The 23,252-nt window shown below is 43.4% G+C and overlaps 1 protein-coding gene across 3 annotated transcripts in view; it reads left to right on the forward strand.

Moving 5' to 3' along the window:
* Positions 1-23,252, forward strand: part of SEMA4B (semaphorin 4B) — a 36,240-nt gene that overhangs the window by 3,822 nt on the left and 9,166 nt on the right. For all 3 annotated transcript variants that reach the window (XM_031955610.1, XM_031955609.1, XM_031955611.1), the window contains exons 3-5: positions 7,076-7,379; positions 22,215-22,378; positions 22,772-22,834. In XM_031955610.1, the coding sequence (XP_031811470.1) occupies positions 7,277-7,379; positions 22,215-22,378; positions 22,772-22,834 (330 nt within the window). In that variant the 5' untranslated portion in view covers positions 7,076-7,276. The remainder of the gene's footprint in view (positions 1-7,075; positions 7,380-22,214; positions 22,379-22,771; positions 22,835-23,252) is intronic.

Here is a 23,252-nt window from a genome sequence, read left to right on the forward strand (position 1 = left end):
TGTGGGAAGGCTGGGCTCTGGTGGATCCCTTCCCCTTTGATGATGCAATGTCCAGGTGTCTGTGGTCAGGAGTAGGGCCTGAGGGGGGGGAAACTGGGCTGTCAGAAAGAGAAAGATCTCAGCCCTCCTAAAGCCTGAGAAATAGTGGAGCTCACCCGGGTGGTAACTCCAGGAGGGCCCTGCGGAGGACTCTGCTGCACGGCGAGGTGCCTGTGGTTCAGCAGCAGGTCAGAGCGGCAGCGGGCACCCCAGGTGCCCCTCTGGGGCAGCAGGCGCCAGGCACCAGCCAGGCTAATTGTTTCCTCCCCCTCGCCATCCCCTCTGCAGCAGGCAGGCAGGCACACAACCCCTCTTGGGGTGGCTGCTTCTTGTTGGCGCAGGGACAGGTCGCACTTTGAAGGTTGCACCATAACCCCTCAGGGTAGGGGGTGGGGGCTCTCCTCCCTGGGAGTGGCCAGCTCAGGTCTGAACAGGTCCTGGCCCAGAGCGGGGGTGACTCGGTGGCTCCCTCAGCACCTTAGGCTGATTGCACCAAGCTGGACGGGCCGGTTCCTTTCCTCTGAAATTACTTGGACCTTAGCACCCCAAAATGAGGGAGAAACCCCTGAGATTAAGAGGGGGGAGGGGTGCGGTGGGGAAGTTTAAACCCAAGGACCAAAGAAGGAAGAATTCAACCTGAGGTAACTGAGTAGGGATTGTTGGGGTTGAGCTAGTTGTAAATACAGCTGTTATCAGAGGACTAGAAATTTGGAATCCTCTTCTTAGAACCTCTTTTTTTTATAGAGGGGGAAGCCGAGGTCTAGAAAGTGAGTTCTCCAAAGCACTTAACATTTTTAACAGACTTTAAGTGGCAGAGTCAGTGTTTGAAGCCAGGTCCTTTGACTTCAAATCTCGTTAAGAAATTCTAAGACTAGGTATAATTTTAAAAGGACAGAGGGTTGGGGGCAGGCAGAGGGTAGGGTTTAAGAGAAAGCGGAGATCCAGTGAGGGGGACTCAGATGAGACCACCGGTACCTTCTGATTCATGCCTTTTAGAAAGCAGTCTATCAGATTGAGTTTTAGGCCTTATTAGTTCTGAAGCTCTGAATGGATACCCAAGAGGGCACTCTGCTCTGAGGAAGCTGGCAGTGCCCTAGGCCTGCCCACCATTGGCTGGTTCAAAAGCACACAGTAGGTGGGTGTGTCACCCGGACCTCCTTTGCAGAATGAGACCATGCTGTAGCTCAGTTCCAGCCCTAACCCCCAGGGAGAGAGACCAGGGCAAAGGAAGCTACTCTTGGAAGGTGGTGTAGGACCACAGCTGCACCCTGGCGAGTATTAGGGAAGAGGGGGTGGGGTGCTGCAGGGGGTGGTGCAGGTGGCAGCGGGCCAGAGCCCGGGGAGCTGAAAAAATTGGCTGAATGCCAGTTCGTGTCTCTGGGGCCCAGCTGGGCAGGCTGCCAGCCCGGTGCCCAGAGAGTGGGGAGGAGCTCGGGCCCTTTCCTCGGGGCAGAAGGAAGGGCTGGAGAGGGCTGGGCTTGAGCTTCATTAGGCCTGGTGAGGTGGAGAGGCAAAAAGAGAATGAAGAAACATTGAAAGAAAAATCAGTGTTTCCAGACCCCCACCTTAGTGTCTCTGCAGTGCTGGGAGTTAGGACCCAAAAGGAAAGAGTAGTGCAGAATTGTGGGAGCAGGGATTAGATGGACATAAGAGTTGTCATCCTAGCTGTCATCCTAGCTAACAATTCGTTAGCAACCACTCCTACAATCAAGAAGAACTCAAGCGTTTCTCCAGCCTTTGAACATGTCCCCCACCCCCTCCCCATAGTGCACATTAACTGGAAAAGTGCCATTTACCCTTCGGCTGTTTAATGAATATTTATCACCAAGATGCCTCTTTCCATAAATGTGACCTTTATTGATATTCTCCTCATCCCTGTGCTTCTATATCCCCTTCCTTTCTTTGCTCTTCTCTTTTTCCTTTGATTTATGCTAAATTTCCATTCTTTCAATAATCTCTGCTTTATTTTCCCATCTCTCTTCATTTTTAGCCATTATTCTTTCCCTCTTCTTTCCCTTCATCCTCTCTCCCATTCTATAATTGCTCATATTTTTTTCTGATTATTAATACTGATGAATCTTGTAGTCTTTTTTCTTTTTTACCCTTTTATTCTATCCCTGTCCCTACTTCACATATCACATAGTTCTTTAACCTCTTCTCCCCTTTTCCTCTGTTTTTCATATATGTGTAAATGAGTAGGTTCATTTATGAAAGTTTGTATTTTGTTGCATGTAGGGCTTTGTGATAGTGAGAGTTGTGTGTGTGGATTTGAGAGGGGAACGTAAAATTAGAGGGAGGTCAGGGCTCGGCCTTAGTGTGGCTCGAGTTCATTGCTCTCAGGAATTTTTCTGCCCCATTCAGTCCCCAGAGTGTCTCCTTTAAAGAAAGCTACAGCAACACTAATTTGTTCACTCCCCTTCTCTGCCACTTCCTGAGATCCTTATAAACAGTTTGTTGTGGTTAAGAAAGAGTAGAAGGAATCCACAGGTCACCGGAGTGAGGGAGTCCACAGGCATTTGAGAATAGTAGGAGCTGGCTGTGGGATGCAGCCCATGAAATATCTCTTCACAGATTTTTTCTCTTTGTCCAGTGGGAAGGACAAATGAGCTTACCAAATAAAAACAACACAGATTAAAGGGATTTTGGTACCATGATGTTACTGTATTACACATACACACATTTAAACATGAGTTTAAAACCTTCACCTCTTTTATTCTATAGTTTTCTATTGGGTTCCTGTCATTTGGTTCAGTAATTGAGCAATCATTAAATTTTTATTATATACAAAGCACTGTATTAGGTGCTAGAATGTAAAAAATGATAATGCATTTAACTTGGAGAGTGGTTGAGAAAATACTTGCATGTATATAAATATATATATAATATGCATATAATATACACATATATATTCAATTTATAATCCTGGGCACATATGTATATGTGTGTGTGTGTGTGTAATATAGTGATATATAAAAAGGTGGCATAGTAAGAGTCTGAGGAAGAATTTGAATTGAGATCTTTATTACTCTAGGGTAAGTGCCTATCCATTATACCACTGAGTTGCCAATAGATATATACACATGTATATATCTATACACATGCACACACATGCATGTGTGTACACATATACACATATATATTTGTGTGTCTGTGTGTACCTCTGTATGTGGAGAGCTACATGGTGTAATGATTAGAGTACCAGACCTAGAGTCAGAAAGATTTCAATACAAATCCTTCCTCATTTTCTGTGTTATCCTAGGCAATCTCAGTCTCAATCTCCTTGTTTGTAAAATGGGGATAATAATAGTACCTGCTTCACAGCATTACTGTGAAAATTGAGTGAGATAACATGTCAAGTGCTTTGTAAACCTTAAAGCTCTATATAAATGCTAGTTGTATGCATCATGCTAGATGTTGTGGGGGATTTAAAAGAAGTGTCAAATGTGGTCCTGGGTACTCAAAACCCTTTCAGCCTAATTAGGTTCATCCACAAGTCACTTAAATAATTAATGAAAGAATGATAAAATAAACATTAAAGTGATTGGCACTTAAGGACCTGAGCTCCCAGAAAAAGAATGCAGGCATCCCAAGGATCTAACATCCATGCCCTAGAAAGAAGCTATGCTAGGTGAATTTCATTTCCTTTTTTGTGATAGGATTACATATATATATATATATACACATATACACATTATATATATATATATATACACACACACACACACATACATACATACATACACACACTAATATACCTTGACATCTGTGGAGGATGTAGGACTGTTATGTCCAGATACCTTAAACTCAACATGTCTAAAACCAAACTCAGTATCTATCTCCCAAATCTTCCCACCTCCTCCCAGTCCCCCAGGCACTCTTGAAGTGACTTGGACTCCTCCCCCACCCTTAAATCCAAATTGTTGCCAAGACTTTGTTATGCCCCCTTCTCTCCTCTGATACTGCTCTCATTACCTCAAGCCTGTATTATTGCAATAACCAACTGGTGGGTCTCCCTGCCACAAGCCTCTCTCCACTCCAGTCAGTCTCCTTTCAGCCACTAAAGTGATTTCCTAAAATGCAGATCCAACTGTGTCATTCCCATACTCAGTAAGCTCAGTAAGTTCCTGATCATCTCCAGGATCAAGTAGAAAATCTGTTTGCATTTAAAGCCCTTCATAACTCATCCCATTAACTTCTCCACTCTTATATCTTATACCTCCCCATGTATTCTTTGACCTAGTGACACTGGCCTCCTTGCTATTCCACAAACAAGACACTCCATTTCCCAATCCCAAGCATTTTCTCTTGCAGTTTTCCCTCACCTGTAATATTCTCCTTCCTCATTTCTGCCTCCTTGCTTCCTTCACGGCTCAACTAAAATCCCACCTTCCACAGGAAACCTTTTTCCATACCGCTTATTTCTAGTTTATTCCTTCTCTCAATTATTTCCTCTTTATTCGTTGCTTGTATATATTTATTTATATGTTATTTCCCTTGTTAGATTGTGAGCTCCTTGAGGGGTAGGACTATATTTTCACTTTCTTTTCATCCCCAGCACTTAGCACAACATTTGGCACAGTTAATAAATGTTTATTGACTGACATTGATGTAGGCTGGATGATACTACAGTTAGGCAGATTTGGAACTGGTTGAACAACTGTACTCAGAGAGCTGATTAATGAATCGATGTAATCTTGGAGAGAGGTTTCTAGTGGCATTCTGCAGGGCTATGTTCTTGACCCTTCCCTAGTTATCATTTTTATCATTGATTTAGATGCAGACATAGGAGGCAGGCTCATCATATTTGTAGATGGCAGAACAGGGAACGATAGCTGTTATGTTAGCTGCTAGAGTCAAGATTCAAAATGAACATGGTATTTACAACGGATCCTGCACAGAAATGAACAATATGTAATTTAACAGGGAGAAATGTAAAGTCCTCATCTGGCTTCAAAAAACAAATTGTCTAAATATAGACTAAAGGAGTCTTGATTTGAATTCATTTGATTAGGGATTTTAGTTGACTTGGTTAAGTTCAATTGTAATCATCAGTGTGATATGTAGATACTTTTAAAAAGCATAAACTAATAGAAATATAGCACTTGGATCTAAGTAACAGTACTACAATACTCTGATGGTTAGAACACATCAGGAATATTGACTCTTAAAAGAGGAACCGGTTAATTAGAGTTAATCCAGAAGAAGAGGAAACTGAAGACTAAAAATAAAAAGAGTATGGAAATGATGATGTATATTGTTTAAGGGACTGGGAATGTCTTTAAGTGAGAGAAGACTAAAGGGAGACAATAACTATCTTCATACATTTCAGACAGCATCTTTGGTTTATAAGGGACTTTCAGGATCACTTAACCCAATTCATCCCTTCTATAACATCTTTGGACATCCAGCTTCTCCTTAAAAACCAGAAGTAATGGGAAGCTCACTCCCCAAGACTGGTCATTCCACTTTTGAACAGTTCTGATTGTTACAAAAATTTTCCCTACACATAGTCAAAATCTCTCAGCAGATCCCATCCTAGTTTTCTTCACTGGAGCCAAGGGGAGCAATTCTGTTCCTTATTATACATGACAATACTTTAAAACAGCTGTCATACTCTGTCTTCTTTTCTCCAGGATAAATATCCCCTGGTTTTTTTTTTTTTTTTTTTTTTTTTTTTTTTTTTTTAATTGATCGTTATATGGTATATCCATCCAGACCTAGAATTATTCTGGTCACCCTGCTCTGGATAGTTTCCAGTTTATCTAGAAAAAGGTCATGGGACTAAAGCCTCTGTCTGAAGCAATAGTGCCCCAGGTCATGATGCTCCAAATCTGGTTTCCTCAGTATAGAGGGAAACCATCACCTTCCTGTTTCTGAAAACTGCTCTCTTTATAAAGATTCAGGATTATGCAAACCTATGACTGGGACTGTCGTGTTCCATATTTTGGACTCATGGAAGTTTTGGTCTACTAAAATCCTCATATCTTTTCCATCTTATCTAGCCTGTATGTTTTCTCTAACCTGTATTTGTACATCTGATTTTGTGAACATAAGAGAGAGGACTCAAATGTATCCCTTATTAAATTTGATATGGTGTCTTGTAGAATAGAGAGAACATTTGTTCTGAGATGTTGCAGAAGGAAGAGCTGGGTTGTGGGGAGGAGTTAGGAAGCACATCACACTCACAAAATCCTGTACCCAGTCAAGCCATATTCCAATCAACCAGTCTCCTCTCAAGTGCTGAAGTAAGGTCAGGTATTTACTGAGCATTTATAAGCATTCAATACTGTTTCAAGATGCAGAAGTCTAAAATATGTTCCCTCAGTTTACAATCTAGTTGGAGAGACTAACTACATATGAAACAATTGCAAACAATACAAAGCAGTATATAAGTGCAAAATTGATATTATTGACTGCAAGTACTGCAGGAGTTCAGAGGAAAATGGATGAGGGTTGGAGACAGAGAATCTAGAGTTTGATGGTACCGCAGAGGTCATGTTTGAAAGAAAGCTCTTGGGGAACTCCTTCACCAAGGAGTTTATTCAGTTGTTGGACAACTCATCTTTTAAAAGTTCTTCCATAACCAAAGCTAAGAGTCACTCAATATTCAGATCTATTCCCTATTCCCCAAACTTTGGTTTGAGCCTCATCCCTATCAATGAATATTTCAGTGTCCATTAGATCCTTCCCGTGTTATTATGGCTCACTGCCTCAAATCTCTGTTAGGGAATGAGATCTTCCTTTCCCAGAGGGAAAACGTTTTTCCAGGTTAGGGGAGGAGAGGATTAGGTTATTCCACTCGGAGTGTCTGGAAGCTGAGGAGCCGCGGGGTTAGCAGCCTTTATGTCTCCTACTCCCAGCCTGGGGGGGTGGGGGAGTGGTAAGAGAGAACGGTGGCCCCTGGCATTAGTGTGCTGTCTCATCCCTCTCCATCCTTATCAATGAAGAGTGTGTGTGTGTGTGTGTGTGTGTGTGTGTGTGTGTGCACGCGCGTGGAGTCCTTGCTCACCACCTGTCCCCTCTTCCCCCCATGCAGGTCTGGAGGTTGGGGCAGGGCTTGGAGCTCGAGGGGGCCGGGCTCGGCTGGTGCCGGGGGGCGGGAGCAGCGGCCGGAGAGCCGAGTTTTGCAGCCGGAGCTGCAGCCCACAGCCGCCTCTCTTCGCTCGCTCCTGCTCTCGCTCCCTCGGTGCCGCCGCCTCCTCCTCCTCCTCCTCCTTCCCCTCCGGCTGCCGCCGTGATGGGCTTTGGGAGCCGGCTGGCCCCTCTGGGCGCCCTGTTCCTGCTGCTGCGGCCCAAGTCGCTGTCCGAAGCGATCGTGCCCCGGGTCAGCCTGCCTTACGGTGAGTGGGGCCGCTGGCGGCGCGCACCCCGGAGGGGCAACCTGCGGTAGCCAGGGAGAAGGGGGAGCTGGCTGGGGTCCTGGAGGGGGAAGGGGAGGAGGGGAGAGAGAGAAAGAAAGAAAGAAAGAAAGAAATGGGAGGGGGATCCGGTGACAAAGAGGGAAGGAGAAAGAAGGGGAGGGGGCTGCTCTCCCCTGGGTTAAACGGCTTGGGAATGCTGGGGGAATTGGAGGCCCCGGGAGCTTTGCCTTCCACCCCCGCGGTCAGAGCATGGCAGGGCTGGCCGACCCTCAGCTCCCGCCAAGCTCTTTCATGTTTGGTTTCTTCCTTTTCTCTTGCGTGGTCCGTGAAACTCTTCCCAGTCCCTCGGCAGCCCTCTTCCCTACCCCCACCTCCCCTCGCCTCGAATTCGGTCTCTTTGAGAGGGACTCAAGGCCGCCGGTAGTCAGCCTCCTCATCCCCCCACCCCCTGCCCCCGCTCCCTTTGATGCTGACCAGAGCCCTTGCCCTGCAGCCCTGCCCTGAGCCGGGCCCCAGGGGGGTGGGGAGAAAGGGGCCCAGCCAGTCAGAGTCACATAAACACTGGGGCTCTGGTATTCCAGGCAAGTTGTAGCACAGCCCAAGGAGCCGCAGCTCCCCGCCGCCTCCCCGCCCCTTCCAGCGGAGGTGCTGGGCATGGTCCCCGCTCAGCCCTTCCCTGGCTGGCATGCCATTGTCCTCCTCCTGCCCTCTCCCTTCCAAACCCTTCTGTTGCCCCTCTGCGCTCTCCAGGACCACTTCACTTTTACTGCATTCAGCATCTCTGAAATAGCCTTTCTCTGCATCTCCCTTTCATTGGACTGATTCTCCAAGAAGGGACTGGGGAGGGTGGGGATGGGGAGGAGCTGCAGGAACAAGGGAGAGAATGAAGACCCCTGGGGAAGGGGGAGGGTTGGGCTCTAGCAGCTGGGTAGGGACTAGGAATGAGTCCCTGGGAATCCTCCCACCTGGCCCCTCTCCCAGATCCCCCCAAACCACATACTACAGGTTGGCGGTTTCAGATGCAAGTCCAGTCTAACAGTAATCCTACCAGGATGATCTAACGGTACTCTGTGACTTCCACCACGGCTCTTTTCCCTTTCTCTCATGGCTTCCCTCCTCACCCTGCCATGGCTTCAGATTCCCTTCCTCTTCCTTTCTCATCCATGAAGCAGAGGTACAAATTGTTCCTTCCATACCTAATGTTGAGGGTTGTTCTGAGGGTCGGGGTAGATATATAAGTAAAAGCACTTTGGAACCAATAAAGGTTCCTACAAAAAAAGAAGGTATGATTATTGTTATTATTGTAAGATGTATAATCCACATGCATTTCCACACCCACTTTTCCACACAGGTTCTGGGTGGTTTCCTAACTACATAACAACTCTAGGGCAATACTATCATTCTGTGAGAACAGAGACTTGTGTCTTTTAACATATTGTGTTAGTACCTAGCACCTCAGGGTACTTGATGAATGAGAGCTACAAAGAGAGAGAGAGAGATGATTTGAGAGAAACCTGGGCCCCCTTTGTAGATCTGTCACAAATGACCGTGTGAACCTCCATTTTTATCTTCATTAAAAAGTATTTAGTATTCCCACCTAATCCCAGCACTGTACAATATCATGCTAGGCCCTCTCCATTTTTATTTCCGTAGAATAATTGAGATACTCTCTATTAGAGAAAACTAATTTGCTGTTTTCCTACTCCTTTCTGGGTTAGGAAGAAGGGTGGGAGAGTTGGGACTATGAGAAAATGAAATGCTGTCTGTAAACTTTGAGAAACCCTAATGAAAGGAATTGTGGAATATAGAACGTTGTCATTATTATATAGATGGCTTTTTCATAACCAAGCCCACCTCCACAGGCTGCTTGTAAGCACATGTTTACACACAACAGAACACACCTCCACAAAGTGGCTCATAAACACATTTATGGCCAATTGTCTAGCTTTTCCCAGGCGGCTGGTGTACATTTTTACTCATGGGCACTGGTACATATTATTACTTTTTTGGGTAAATATGTGTGTTAAAAACAAAACAAAACAAAAAAAACACCGTCTTATACTTGTAATCACATTTATATGACAATTTAGGGCTTATAAAGTACTTTTCTCACAACACCCTTAAGAGGTAAGTTGTGCAAGTAAGCTTTATTTTACAAATGAGGGAACCAAGACAGAGACCTTAAAAGATTATAGGCCCTGAGCTGGCAGGGACTCAAGAGTTCACTTAGTCCAGCCACATCATTTTATAGATAAAGGGCATAAAATGGAGGCCCAGAGTTTAATTGATTTGCTTAGAAGTAGTAGAATCAGTTTGCAATGTCACTTCTTCATCTTGAGCCACCTCTCTTTCAGATTCCCAAACTAGTAAATGTGAGAGCTGAGATCAGCACCGGGACTCCTAATTTCTAAGTCCGGCAGCACGGGGTTTGTGGACTTCCCTGGAAGTCTGAACTTCTCAGAAAAATATTTTAAAGTTATTATTGGAAAAACTAAATTTCAGTTATTTTAGTGAAAACAAAGTTGTATTCCCCACTGCCCAAGTTCACTGCCCCCGAGTCCTTCAGGTCAAGAATCCTTACATTACACCATGTACCCCCTCCATGTGCCTATAAACATTCAGGTTCCCCCTCCATCCTTGTTGGCACAGCTGCTTTGCCACTGCTGACTAATTCTGTCTAGTCACTTTGCTTTTCATCTCCCTTTTTCATATATTCAGTTTCTAATAGAAGGGGGAGGTCCCCATGGGAGGCTGCCCAGGAGACAGAATAGTCTCACCCCTGGAGTGTTGCCTCAGGCTGTTTCCTGCTTTTTCCTTTGGGGACTTGTTAGATATTCCTGGCAGAGGATCTGCCCTTGGGGCCCATGGCCACACTGGACTGCTTGGCACAATGACATGGTTTCCCTCCCTCATGGAACAGGGACAGAGATATGGAGAGATGGAGTAGGCTCAAATACTACTGTCGGGTTTCCCTGCCCTCTCCATACTTAAAGCCTCCCTGAAATGACCTCTGAGTTCTGGAGGCATCCAAGTGATTATTATAAACTCTGGTCTTTATTCATGGTCTCAAACCAAAACACCAGGCAGTGAACAGAGGGATCACTGCCATTGTTAATGATGGCCTATCTAATCCCACATCTGCCTGGGACCCCTTGTGCTTGGGGACGCAGGCTCGGCACTGGGAATGGAGCTAGTGGGGCATGTGTTCTCCTTCTAGCTTAACTCTTTTTTCTCACCCAGTGGTACCGGTGTTTGGGGAAGGAAGACCACAGCTTGACTTTAAATCAAGCCTGGGAGGGGCTATCCCACAGTGGGGGCTGCAGGCCGTGGCTGGCCAAGTCAGGACCTCTCAGCTTGCGAAAAGATTTAGCCTTGGTGAATGGAAATGTTTCCAGGATTTCTTTGGAACTTTGAGTTCTGTTTTATTAGAAACAGAAATTTCCTTGCATTTGTAACCTCTAGCTTCAGGAACTAAACTGCTGTCCAGAGCTTAAAGACCAGGAGTGGTGCTGACTAAAAATGGTGACACAGACCAGTTGGACCTCAGGATCCTGTTAGAGCAAGTCTCTACAATGCTTCTTCAGGTTTCACATGTTTTATTAGGGCTACTTGTTTACATAATTAAAGTGAGTTATTAATCTCCAGCTGCCCCAAGAATTGCCAGAATGGAAAAGGACTGAACTCAGTAATTTTGAAACTGACATTTACCAGCTGTGTGACATTGGGCAAAATATTTACCTTCTCTGGGTCTCAGTTCTTCTAGACTAAGGGGGATCTAAGGTCCTTCTAGCTCTAGATTATAATTGGGAAAACAGGGAGCATAGAAAGCTGTATTCTCAGCACATTTAGGAGAAGGAATCTGCCACGGTGCCCTCTGTGTCCTGGGATGAAACTTTCTGTTTATGTCACTGAGTGGTGGGACTGAAAAGATCAGAGTGTGGATTGTTAGTCCTTCCCATGTTGGCTTCAGAGTTCCCTTCTGGCTAGTGGAACTTATTATTACAAGGCTTGTCTATATGTCTGCTCGATGCCTTTGTTCCAAAAGAGTCTTTCCTTTTCTCCTCTGAGTCAGAGGTATCTTCATGGCACCCTGATGCCCATTTTCTTCAGGTGGCTCTAAGCTAACTCACCTTTCTCTAGTGAAATATTCTACCTTTTTTTTTTTTTTTTTTTTTTTTTTTTTTTTTTTTTTTTTTTTTTTTTTTTTTTTTTTTTTTTTTTACATTTTCTTAAATCTTTTTTAATAGTATTTTAGTATGCATGCAAAGATAATTTTCAACATTCACCTTGTGTTTCCAATTTTTTTCCTCTCTGCCCACCTCCCCAGGACAGCAAGCAATCTGATATAGGTTAAATATGTGCAATTCTTCTAAACATTATTTCCATATTTGTCATGTTTGTTGCGCTTCATTTTTTTAAAGAAATTATTCATATGGTATGTCTAGATCAAAAGAAAATTCTTAGAAGAGCCTTATTTCACCTGTTCTCAGTAGCCTTGACTGGTGATGCTCTAAAATTCAGAGAAAGTAAACAGAAGTTAAGATTCAGCTCTAGAAGTCTTTCACTTTCATTGGCTTCTGGGCCCCACCTCACCTTCCATTCCTTACCTACCTCTCTTGTTACTGCTAGTTCTCACCTTGTCCACCTTGTTACCTATATTCTGCCAGATGTTGAAATGCTATGTGAGTCCAATGCTAAGTTAGCAAAACGTGACCTTTAGGCGCGTACCTGGGCACACCTGCAGCCAATGGCAGGCTGCCTGATGGTGAGGTGTCTGCGGCTCAAGTGGAAAGCTGGGCTCAGGGGATCAGCTCAGCCTTTGTGTCCAGTGTCACCTCTGGCTGAAGCCTGAGCAGTCAGGTAGTGCACATTTTACTACTCTGTGATGCTAAACAAATCACTTAACTTCTGTCTGCCCCAGTTTTCCCAGTAATCTGCAAAATGGGGATAATAATAGCATCTGCTTCCTAAGGTTGTTGTAAAGATCAAAATGAGATATTATACACCAAGGGCTTTGGAAACCTCAAAGCACTTTTAAATGGTGGCTATTGCTGTTAAGCCATGTCTTCATTAGAGCAGAGTCCAAACTGGTAAGATGTTAGTGTGAATGAATCATCATTTCAGTAGGAGTTAAGAAAGGACTTATGGTCACTCCATCCCAACTAAAGGCTGGGAGGAACCTTTCTATGAGAGAGCCCCTCCCCAGGGTCAGGACTAATGGATTTCTCTGATAATGTACTTTCAACGGTCTTGTTTTTTAGCTGAGTTTTTTACTTCTCCCTTGGTAGTACTGAATACACTGAAAGTGTATTCTGTTAGAAGATATTTCTCAAATTCTCCTTTTTTAAAAAAAAGTTTTCTAAGGCCTTCTGTGCCCAGATAGTTCTTACCAATATCACATGGTCATCTTCATACATCTCTGTTCTCATTCCTGGTTCTTTTTTCCCCCCTTTGATTTTTTCCCAACTATATTTTGTTCCTCTGGGAAAGAAAGATAGAACTTGGAAAATCCTACTTTGATGGGGTGCTTGTAGGTCCTGGACAGAAGGACAAGACACTTTTGGTCTGTGCTGTTCTCAGGGCTCCTTAGCTCTTCCTCTCCTAATGCTTTGGTAGAGTCTAGTTGATTTTCCTGAAATTTTATCTTCCTGTCTCTGGGTTTTTCTCCAGAAAAGACATTGTTGAAATTGCTCATATTTCCAAATTTCTTAGCTTTATATTTGATTCTCTCTTGGGCAGTCTTTGAATACTCCCATATGAATATCACTGGCCTATAGCAAAAACAGGACTTTCAAAACACTGTATGGTGGTACACTTCAGAAAAATCCTTTTTGCTTTGATAGTATTCTTTCAGGGTTCAACTACCTAGGCAAAGTATTCTTAACCTTTTGGTATCATGGACCGGGTTGGCAGTCTTGTGAAGCCAATGGATCTCTTCTCAGAATAATGTTTTAAAATGCATAAAATGAAATACATAGTTACAAAGGAAATATTGAGATATAATAGAATAACAATAGTAACATTTAACATTTGCAAAGTGTTTTACTTTATCCTCACAGCCACCCTGGGAGGTGCTGATTTTTGAAAAAGTTCACTGACTTTTGATTTCAGAACTCAGAGAGTAAGAAAAAAATTAGGAATCCTAACTCCAAGAGCTTAGTGAATTGGGGAAGGCAGGATATTTGTATTATTTGTGGGGATAGAAGACAATGATAATAGCAGGAAAAATTATAATAAAATAATTTTAAAATAGTAACTAGCATTTATATGAAGCTTTAAGATTTTGCAAACATTTCATTTCATCCTTGCAACCACTCTGTGAAATAGGTTCTATTATAATGCCCATTTCATACATGAGGAAACTGAGGCATACAGAAGTTAAAATGACTTGCCCAGGATCACACAGCTAATAATTATCCGAGGCCAGTTTTAAACTCAGATTTCCCGATCTCCAGGCCCCAAACTCAATCCAGTGTACCATTTAGGTAATTTAAATACACCAAAAATCCTAAAACTTTATATTTGGCCATTTAATCCCTGTTTTCTTTGATTGAACTTCCCCCTTCCCCCCATTGGACCTTTAACTCTTAAAAAAGAGGTCAGACTAACTCATTTCCCTTTTCCTATCTTTGCCCATTTTCTGTGGATAATGTTCACAGCTAGACAAAAGACTTCTACAGAAGGCAGAGGAGAGGAAGCAAGGAGTTTAGCTAATTTTGTATAAACTTTGTATAATTGAGAATTTGCCATTATTTGCATTTGTTAAAGGTCAGCTTCGTGCTAAATACTATATAAGATAGGGAACTAAAGAGAGTTCTCACACAAAGGTGCTTTCAGTCTAAAAACAGATTGAAATGCAGTCTGAGTGACCAGTCTTTGAACAGCGTAGGCCCACCTAGCAGAAAGTGTAGGCTGCTTGACAAATTTTGTAGTGTTGAATCAGTCCCACTCACTCAAAAAAAGGCTATTTCTGGTCAAGCACTTGGGAATGAAGCAGTAGGAAAGGAAAAATAAAGCAGAGTCATTTTCCTAGTTTTGCTTCTACTCTAGGTATTCTGAAATCAGAGGTCAGTGAATTTTTTAAAAAAAATCAGCCCCTATTTCCCAGAGTGAATGTGAACATAAAGTAAAATACTTATCAGCTCTTAAAGTGCTATATAAATTCAAGCCATTAGTATTATTATAATACCATCTAAAATTGGAAAAGACAGTAGGGATCCTTTTGTCCAGTCCCTTACATTGCCCAAGGTAATATAAATGACAAAGCTAGGATTTGAATCCAGTTCCTCTGAATCCATATCCAGCATTCTCTCCATGGTGACTGGAGAGATGATGGAATTAAGTAATGGGAGAACTATTGTGTTTCATTTTGTCTTAGTTTGAATCTGTGGTGCTCCTTTACCCCCTGAATGCCACCCTCAGCAGACAGTTTTTGTGCCAGGACCCTGAGGAACAAGGTGCTTCAGACGCACATTTTCCTGAGGACTCAGAGTCTGATTTTTTCCTACTTGCCATCTGGCCTTTGAACATCTAGGAAGTGAATTTTGACTACAGCTTCTGCTTGGAGCTTGTGCCTTTGTCCCACTCTGGCCACCTCAGACCCCACTGTTCTTGGCTTATGGATACATCTGGTTTGAGGGATCCATTCCCTATTATTTTTAGCTTCCTTTTGGTTATCTTTCAGACCTTTTTAGAGCCAAAGGTCTCCCTGTAGAGAGCATGGCCTCTGGGGATTCCACTCTTGAGGGCTGAACCTAATGACTGATTCCCCCTCACCCAGAGGGATGGCCTGATGTTTTGAGGTGAGGGTGTTGCTCTGCATTAGCCCAGAGAGAAGAGGTGGACTCCGGTTCAGCTTCCCCGGGCCCTTCCCTACCCTGGCAGACGGGTGGTGCCGGCAAGAGGAAGTGCATCCGGAATACAGACTTGCCCCAATTCACTGCTGAGTCAGCACTCACCACCTTGTCCGAGGGAGAAGAGACAATGTAGTCTGTAACTTGATATAAAATTGCTGGGGGGAAAGAGCATGAGATGGCTCACAGGATCACCTTTAGAGAGTCAGGTTGGGGGATACCTCTGGAGCTAACATTCTAGAGAGTATCCTTCTCACCTGCCCCCTAATAAGCCCATAAGGGTCATTAACCGTTTTAATATTATAGACTTTCTAGTAACTGGTGAAGACTTTGGACCCCCACCTTCTCAAGAGTAATGTTCTAAAATGTGTAAAAAAAAAATGTCAGCTTACAAAGGAAATTAACCATACTGAAATGTAATCATCTAAACACTGAAACAAAAGCTAAGTTTAAGAACCTTTGCCCTAGGGTGTAGTTGATGGGAAGTTAGGGAAAGACCCTGCCATTCTTGGAGGTATTTTTTTTTTTTTTTAATATTTAACCAGGTTTCTTGCTTAGTCAAAAGAGGTGTGTGTGTGTGGGAGGCTGGATTTTGGTCTTTCTGTTGAGAAGGGGGCAGTGGACTGAGACTAAGGAGGAAGGAGAAAGGGAGGGCAGGACTCTGAGTCACTGTTCTCCTGCTCAGGGTGGGGACCGTGTTGAGCTGTGTTCTTGTCTCACCTCAGAGAGCTCCACGTTTCCACCTGAGTCACTAGGATTGGGAGAAATTTTAGGTGAGGTTGGGAGCTGGACAAATAATGCATCATTTCCTGCTAATATAGGTGGGGAAAAGCAGGAGATCAGAACACCATCCTTCCTGCTCTTTACAGCAGCTTCACCCATTCTGAAAAGTTCCAGCTCACTTGCTTTGAGGGCAACAAGAAAGACCCCCTTTAACTTCTTGTACCAGGGAGCTCAATCCCAGGGAAACTCTACTACTGGGCTCTCTGGATATTAGCCCAAGGGTCTGGGTCTCCTTCCTTGGCTGTATTCTCAAGATAAAATGTTGGTTTTACTCTGGACCTGGGCTCAGTTAATTATTAGTAATTGCAACAGTGGGATGGCCTAGTAGATGGATGGAACATAGAACTTGGGAGTTAGGAAGATCACCTCAAACATTAATTATCTGTTAATTATCTCTAGCCAAGTCATTTAACTTCTCTGAGCCTCAGTTTCCCCATCTGTGAAACGGGCATAATAATATCTGTAGCACTTCACAGAGTTTCTGGGAAGATCAAATGAGCTAATATAGGATATCTCAGAGTCTTGGCTCAATTAATTTTTAAATTTACTTATGTAACATCTAAATATGTATGTGTATATATATATATATATATACATATATATAGAGAGAGGGGATATCATACATATATTACATACATTTGAGATATCATAGGAACACATTTTTTGTAATTGTATATAAATGTAGGTGTGAGTATGCATATGCATGTACAGGTGACATTGCCTATATATTTGGGACATTATATATACACAGCACACATGTATACATATGTAGGTATGTGTATATGTAGGTGTGTGTATATATTTATATGTATATGTACTGCTTTGCAAACTTGTTCAGGTTCTCCAGTTGTAAAGTGCTTGTTTTCCTTGTAGTCAGTTATTATTTCAGTCAGTCATTTTAAAAAGCCTTTATTAAATGCCTGCCATGTGGCACGGCTGGGGTAGATGATAGAGATACTGCCACAATGATTGTTTAGTGCTTTACAATTTACAAAGCCTCTTTATACCCATTATCTCATTTGATTTTCACAGCCACTCTGTGAGATAGGTAATACGTGTATTATCATCCCCATTTCACAGATGAGGGTAAAGTGACTATTTAATCAAGCCACAGAGAAAGGAGCCTGGAGCTTCTGACTCCATTTCTTCTCCAGTTTTGTTCTGTTTTGTTCCCAGAGGAGGAAATGAGATCACTCAAGACCGACAGGCGGGTTTGGGCTTTTCTGGAGGGGAAACCTGGGACCCTCCCCCCCCCCCCCCCCCCCCCCCCCCCCCCCCCCCGCCCCCACCCAAGAGGGAAGACTCGCGGCAGCCTCGGGCAGGCCCTGTTCTCGGGGGTTCTGGCTGGCCCGGCCACCGTGCCAGGCTCTCGAGCCCCCGTGTTTACCAGTAGGTACAGGCACACAGTCTTGTCATTGAGGAAGCAGGGGTCCAGATACACTCCACAAGCCTGGGTAATCCCCACTGGGAGGTCCAAGCAGGGAAGGACACAAGGGCGACTGGAAGCAGGGAAGGCTTATTGACCCACACAGGCTTTAACAAATGAGAACGCATGCAAGCACAGGCGTGTGCTGAGGCGTAGGCACACATGCATGCAAGAACAGGCCGAGAGAGACATTTAGCCAGTCACAGACAAGAGCCTGGTCCCAGGGGAGCAAATGTGTTCAGTGGCTGCTGCCTTTCATTGGCAAACACTTTCGTATAGAAATAAAGATTCAGGCTGAGGAAAAGTGTGTTGGATTTCTAACCCCAGGATCCATGTTTGAATTCTATTCTCATCACTTATTTGCCTGACCTTGGGTGAACCATTCTATCTTCTATGTCCGCTGATCTTCTACCAGCTCTAAATCCATACGAGCTTTTAAGTCTGCTGACCTACGAAGGTTTTATTGCATACATACATGTAGGCCTGAATGTGTGGGAGTACTACATACACCGTGTCTTAAGTTTGTGTTTGTATAATACAGTCTTTCTTTCCCAAGTTCGCGTGTGTCCTCGCCTGGTGATGTAAGAGGCTTAGGTACATGAGTTTCAGTCTCCACGCCTAAGCTCCTTGAGCCCGGGCAATGTGATACTTGATTCTTGTCCTCAGAGGCCAAACAAAACAAGCATGGTCTCCCTCTTCTGTGTGGCATTCCTTGAAATACATGAAAATAGTTGTCTCAGTCCCCCTGGGTCTTCTCTCTCTATGTTAGATACGAGATGTTGGGACAATTGGGTTCAATTTAATGGGTTAATGCTATTAACCAACTGTGTGACTTTGGACAAATAGATCAGCCTTTCTTGAATTGGATTGCTCATTTGTAAAACTGTTTGGGGATGGGAGTGGTAATGGACCAAAACTCAGTGACTGCAAATGTGCTCAATCATATGGTTTTGGACCAAAATGATTTCTGAATTCTATTTCTAAATGTCTTTGATTATAAGATTGGTACATCTCAAATTGAGCCCTCCAAACACGGAAGGGTAAAATTGATTCTCTGATGACCCTGGGCACTCATTGTGGCAGATAGAGTAATATCTTCAGGGTTCTTTGGCATTGGAGCTTCCTGCTTTCAAAGACTAGTCCTATTCATCAGGCATATCAAAATCTAGTACGGTTGTACATTTGAAACTAAAAATGTATAAAGTGAGAAGCCTTTGCTGGCTATCAGAATTCAGTTATAGGTAAATAAAGTAGTGAGAGAACTATGGGATACTCTGGCAGTCCGAATTTAGCAGATTGGCAGGGATGGAGAAGGGGAGAAGAGTCTTTGACTCTGAGAAACTTTGTGGTAAGGGTGAGATATCTTGGTTGGTTTATCATTGTCCTCTCCCTTTGGGCAAATTACATTTGAAATACTACAGTAACTCAGTTTCTGTTGATCAAGAATGGACAGAAGCAGCTACACCCAAAGAAAGAACACTAGGAAATGAATGTAAACCCCGCATTTTTGTTTTTCCTCCCGGGTTATTTATACCTTCTGAATCCAATTCTCCCTGAGCAACAAGAGAACTGTTCAGTTCTGCACACATATATTGTATCCAAGATCTACTGTAACCTATTTAACATGTATAGGATTGCTTGCCATCTGGGGGAGGGGGTGGAGGGAGGGAGGGGAAAAATCGGAACAGAAGTGAGTGCAAGGGATAATGTTGTAAAAAATTACCCTGGCATGGGTTCTGTCAGTAAAGTTATTTAAAAAAAAAAATGCTACAGTAACTTCACACACACACATACACACACAATTCAGCATTGCCCACTTCCTTTGGACAAATTACAAATCATGTACTGCATACATATATAAACAACAATACATACACACATACACATATGTATATAGTTCAGCATTTCCTTCTTCCTTTTGGCAAAGTACAATTGATATGCTGTAGTAATTTCATATACATATGTTCAACATTGCTCTCTTCCTTTGGGCAAGTTACAGCTGATGTGCTAGAGTAATTTCGCATGTATACATATACAGAATACATTCACACAATCGTGGTTGTGTGTATCCATATACACACATGGTTCAGCATAGCCCTCTTCCTTTGGGCAAAGCACAATTGACGCACTACAATAATTTCACACAAACACAGTATATATATAATATATACACACGCATAGACACATATCTATCTATACACATACATATATGGTTCAGTGTTACCTTCTTCCTTTGGGCAAATATAATTGATATACTGCAGTAATTTTACGTATATCCACACACAAAATACAAATATATGTGTGTCAATATGCACAGATATGTAAACACAGATATATGGTTCAGTATTGCCCTCTTCTTTTTGGCAAATTACAGGTGATGTACTGCAATAATTTCATGTATGTGCACACTCATGTATGGTGAAGGAAGGATGGGCTGGCTAACTTAGGAGAGAAACTTGTCTCAGTACAGGGAGAGAGAGCCCAGAAGCCTGGTTCTCCCTCTGGCCCACCAACTGGTGGTAGTGACACTGAGCTCTTATCTCAGTGCTCTTCTCTCAGGTCCCAGTTTCTCCAGTGTGGCAATGGCTGCCCCACCCCCCAGTTTCTCTTTTGTAACAGACAGTTTTACCCCCTAGAGGCATAACTGAAGATTTCTGCACTCAGTGGGAATTCTAAGAGCTTTGCTTTACCCACTTTTATAGAACTAGACCATGAGAAAATAACAACTCATGTTTATCTAGTAGCACTTTCAGGTTGCCAGTGCTTGAGGAAAGTAGGACAATTTGATAAGTTAACAGTCATTGAGGAAGGAAGTGACGTGCTCAGGATTGCACAGCTACTAGTGAATATCTAGAGCAGAATTTAAATCCAGATCTTTTCTTATTTCAAGTTTAATGTTCTAGCTGTTACTTCTAAACTCTCCTCTTTAAGATTAGGACAAATTATTGAACTCTTGTGCAGTCAGTGTTACCTGAGAACCTACAATGTACAGAGCATTATTAGGGGAAGAAGGAAAATAGAAAATATAAAGTTATTTCTTTTAAAATAAAAATTGAGTCAGAGTTGCAGAGGAAAGGGCATGGTTGTGGTGAGTGCCCTTCCATTGGTACACTTTGGGTAGCTGTCTTTCATATCACCTTTATCTCTAACCAGCTTGGTTAAATGGAAAAGCTGAAGATGGAATGGGGCAGGAGCTCATTCTGAGAACTGATAAGCATGTGGTTCAAAGTACAAACAGCTCATCATTAAAAAAGTAATTAGACATCAGATCATTGGAAAAATTTTTCAAAGGCAGAGAGGCTAGTCCAGGGAAGAGAGGGAATTAGTACTGGAAAATTACCATTAACATCAAGAACTATGAAGTGACCAACAATAATGTAGTGGCCCAAAAAGCCAGCAGGGCATCTCCCTGGATTCACTTCAGGTTCAATAAATGCAATAGAATTCCATAAGCCCTCTCCACTCAAAGTTAGCATCAAAAGTTTTTCAGTGCAAAGTTAGAATTAGGATTACAAGATCAGAGATTTTAGAGATAGAAAGGACCCTCACGGCCTTCTAGCCTGTCCTGTACCTGGTGTTGGTTGTCTAGCCTTTGTTCAAAGCTCTCCAATGAAGGGCATCCCGCTCCTTCCTTAGGCAGCTATCATATTTTCTTGAGTTTTCTCCAAGATAAAAATCCCTAGACTCCAAAAAATCTTCAAAGGGCTTGGACCTGAGATCCTTCACTGCCTGGTTGCCTTCCTGTGGATGCTGTCCAGATTTTTAAAGTTGGGGTCTCCTTGCTATTCTAAAAACAAGAGGCCCCAGTTCCTGACTGAGGATTTTCACTGACGGTCCCCCATACCATAACATGCTCTTCCTCTTCTTCTTGGTCTCTTGGCTTCAAGTCCTAGCTGAACTCCATCCTTCCACAAGAAGATTTTCATCATTCCCTTAATGCTAGTGCCTTTCCTCTGCAGGCTCTCTCTGACCTTTCCAGCATACATATTAGTTGTACATGGTTACTTTAATGTTGTCTTCTCCATTGGGCTGGGAGCTCCTTGAGGTCTGGGACCATCCTTTGCCTGTGTCTTCTTTGTGCTTTGCCCGGTGCCTGACGCACAGTAGGTCGCTTGCCTTGACTTCTTGAGCTCTGGCATCTAGAGCTGAGCAGTACAGTCACGATCTCTGAGAAGCCATATCTTGTCTTAATGCTTATTCTTAAGGCTGTAGGACTCACAGTGAAGAGAGCATCTTGGGGAAGGCAGCAGCCATCAGTATGAACATTCCCTCTCCAACCTCGCCCCTCTCTCTAGGTTACCACGCAGGAAGCATTTAGCAGCATGTAGGTTAGACCTGCTGCTGCTTCTCCACACATCTCACATGTTGACACTGTTGTCCCAGCAGGCATTCATGACTGGTCGGGCCAAGTCTTCTAACTTTTTTTTTTTTTTCAAATGATTTGCTCAGGATTCTTATAATTATTTTTGTACAAATTGTCTCAAATGTTTCCAGAAAAGAACAAGTTGCAAGGAAGCTAAATCTCAACATGATTTCTTGTGTATTGAAGTGTGACTCCGAATTATTCTCCCTTTCCTAACCTCTCCTCCTCCCTCCTCCTTACCCCCACTGTCTCATGGGGATTCTGCAGGGCATGGACCCTGACTGATATTTCAGACATTGTTCTTCACCTCTCTGGGAGGTAGGCTCTGGATGAATAGCATTTAGCCACCCACCCCCCACCCTCCATGACAGCAGCATCTCTCTCCCCAGGCTCACAGGAGCGGACAGTGTGGAGGTTTGAAGCAAAGGGCATCACCAACTACACAGCACTGTTGCTGAGCCAAGATGGAAAAACACTGTTTGTGGGGGCCCGCGAGGCCCTCTTTGCTCTCAGTAGTAATAGCAGTTTCCTGCCTGGGGGGCATTACCAGAAGGTGAGTCAGTGATCAGGGATCTGGGGGAGGGTGGGTAAGGTGAAAGAAAAAATAGGAGGGCAGGCAGATTGGACCTTAGGGCTTCTGGGGCAGAATTTGTAACATACCAAAGGAGAAATGTTAATTAATTTTCTACAGAGTGATTCTCTTTTTGTTATTGTTCTGCTAAGTCCTTTCAAAAAGCAACACACACATAGACACACACATGGCTTGTAATTTAATATAGCATTCATGATATTCTTTGCAATAATTTATTGCTTAAGGAGCCATTAAAGCATATTTAGCTTGGACCATCATTACAAACCCCCAAGAGCTGGAGAACTAATGGGAATTTTAATACTAACCTCCCTTTTTCTTATTATTAACCTTGTTCTTTTGGGGGGGATCTTCTAGCTGTTGTGGCCTGCCGATCCAGAGAAGAAACACCAGTGTGTCTTTAAGGGAAAGGATTCACAGGTGAATAAGGGGGAGAAAGAAGGGGGAGAGAGGGGGGGAGGGAGGAGAGGGGGGGAGGGAGAGAGAGAGAGAGAGAGAGAGAGAGAGAGAGAGAGAGAGAGAGAGGGGGGAAATAGCAGATTGTGGGAGGATCTGGCCCCCACAGAGAGTCCCCCTGGGAAAGCAATCCCAACTAATCCCCATTTTGATCGGATATCAAGGGATTTTATCCAATTGCAAGTGAGTAACCATTGACCTCTACCTTAGTCAGCTGCAATGAGAAAAAGAATGGGTTACTCAGAAGGGAATCTTTCCTTCTGGTGGGGAGTAGACCTTGTCTATGGTGCTTTTAATTATTGAGCTGCTGAAAGTGGCGCTATATGCTGCAATCTCAGCAAACACTTGACTCATGATATTTCTGAGCCCCTTTGTTTTTGGC

This window comes from Sarcophilus harrisii, chromosome 2 (assembly GCF_902635505.1).
Source record: "Sarcophilus harrisii chromosome 2, mSarHar1.11, whole genome shotgun sequence".
In the NCBI taxonomy this organism is placed as follows: Eukaryota; Metazoa; Chordata; class Mammalia; order Dasyuromorphia; family Dasyuridae; genus Sarcophilus; species Sarcophilus harrisii.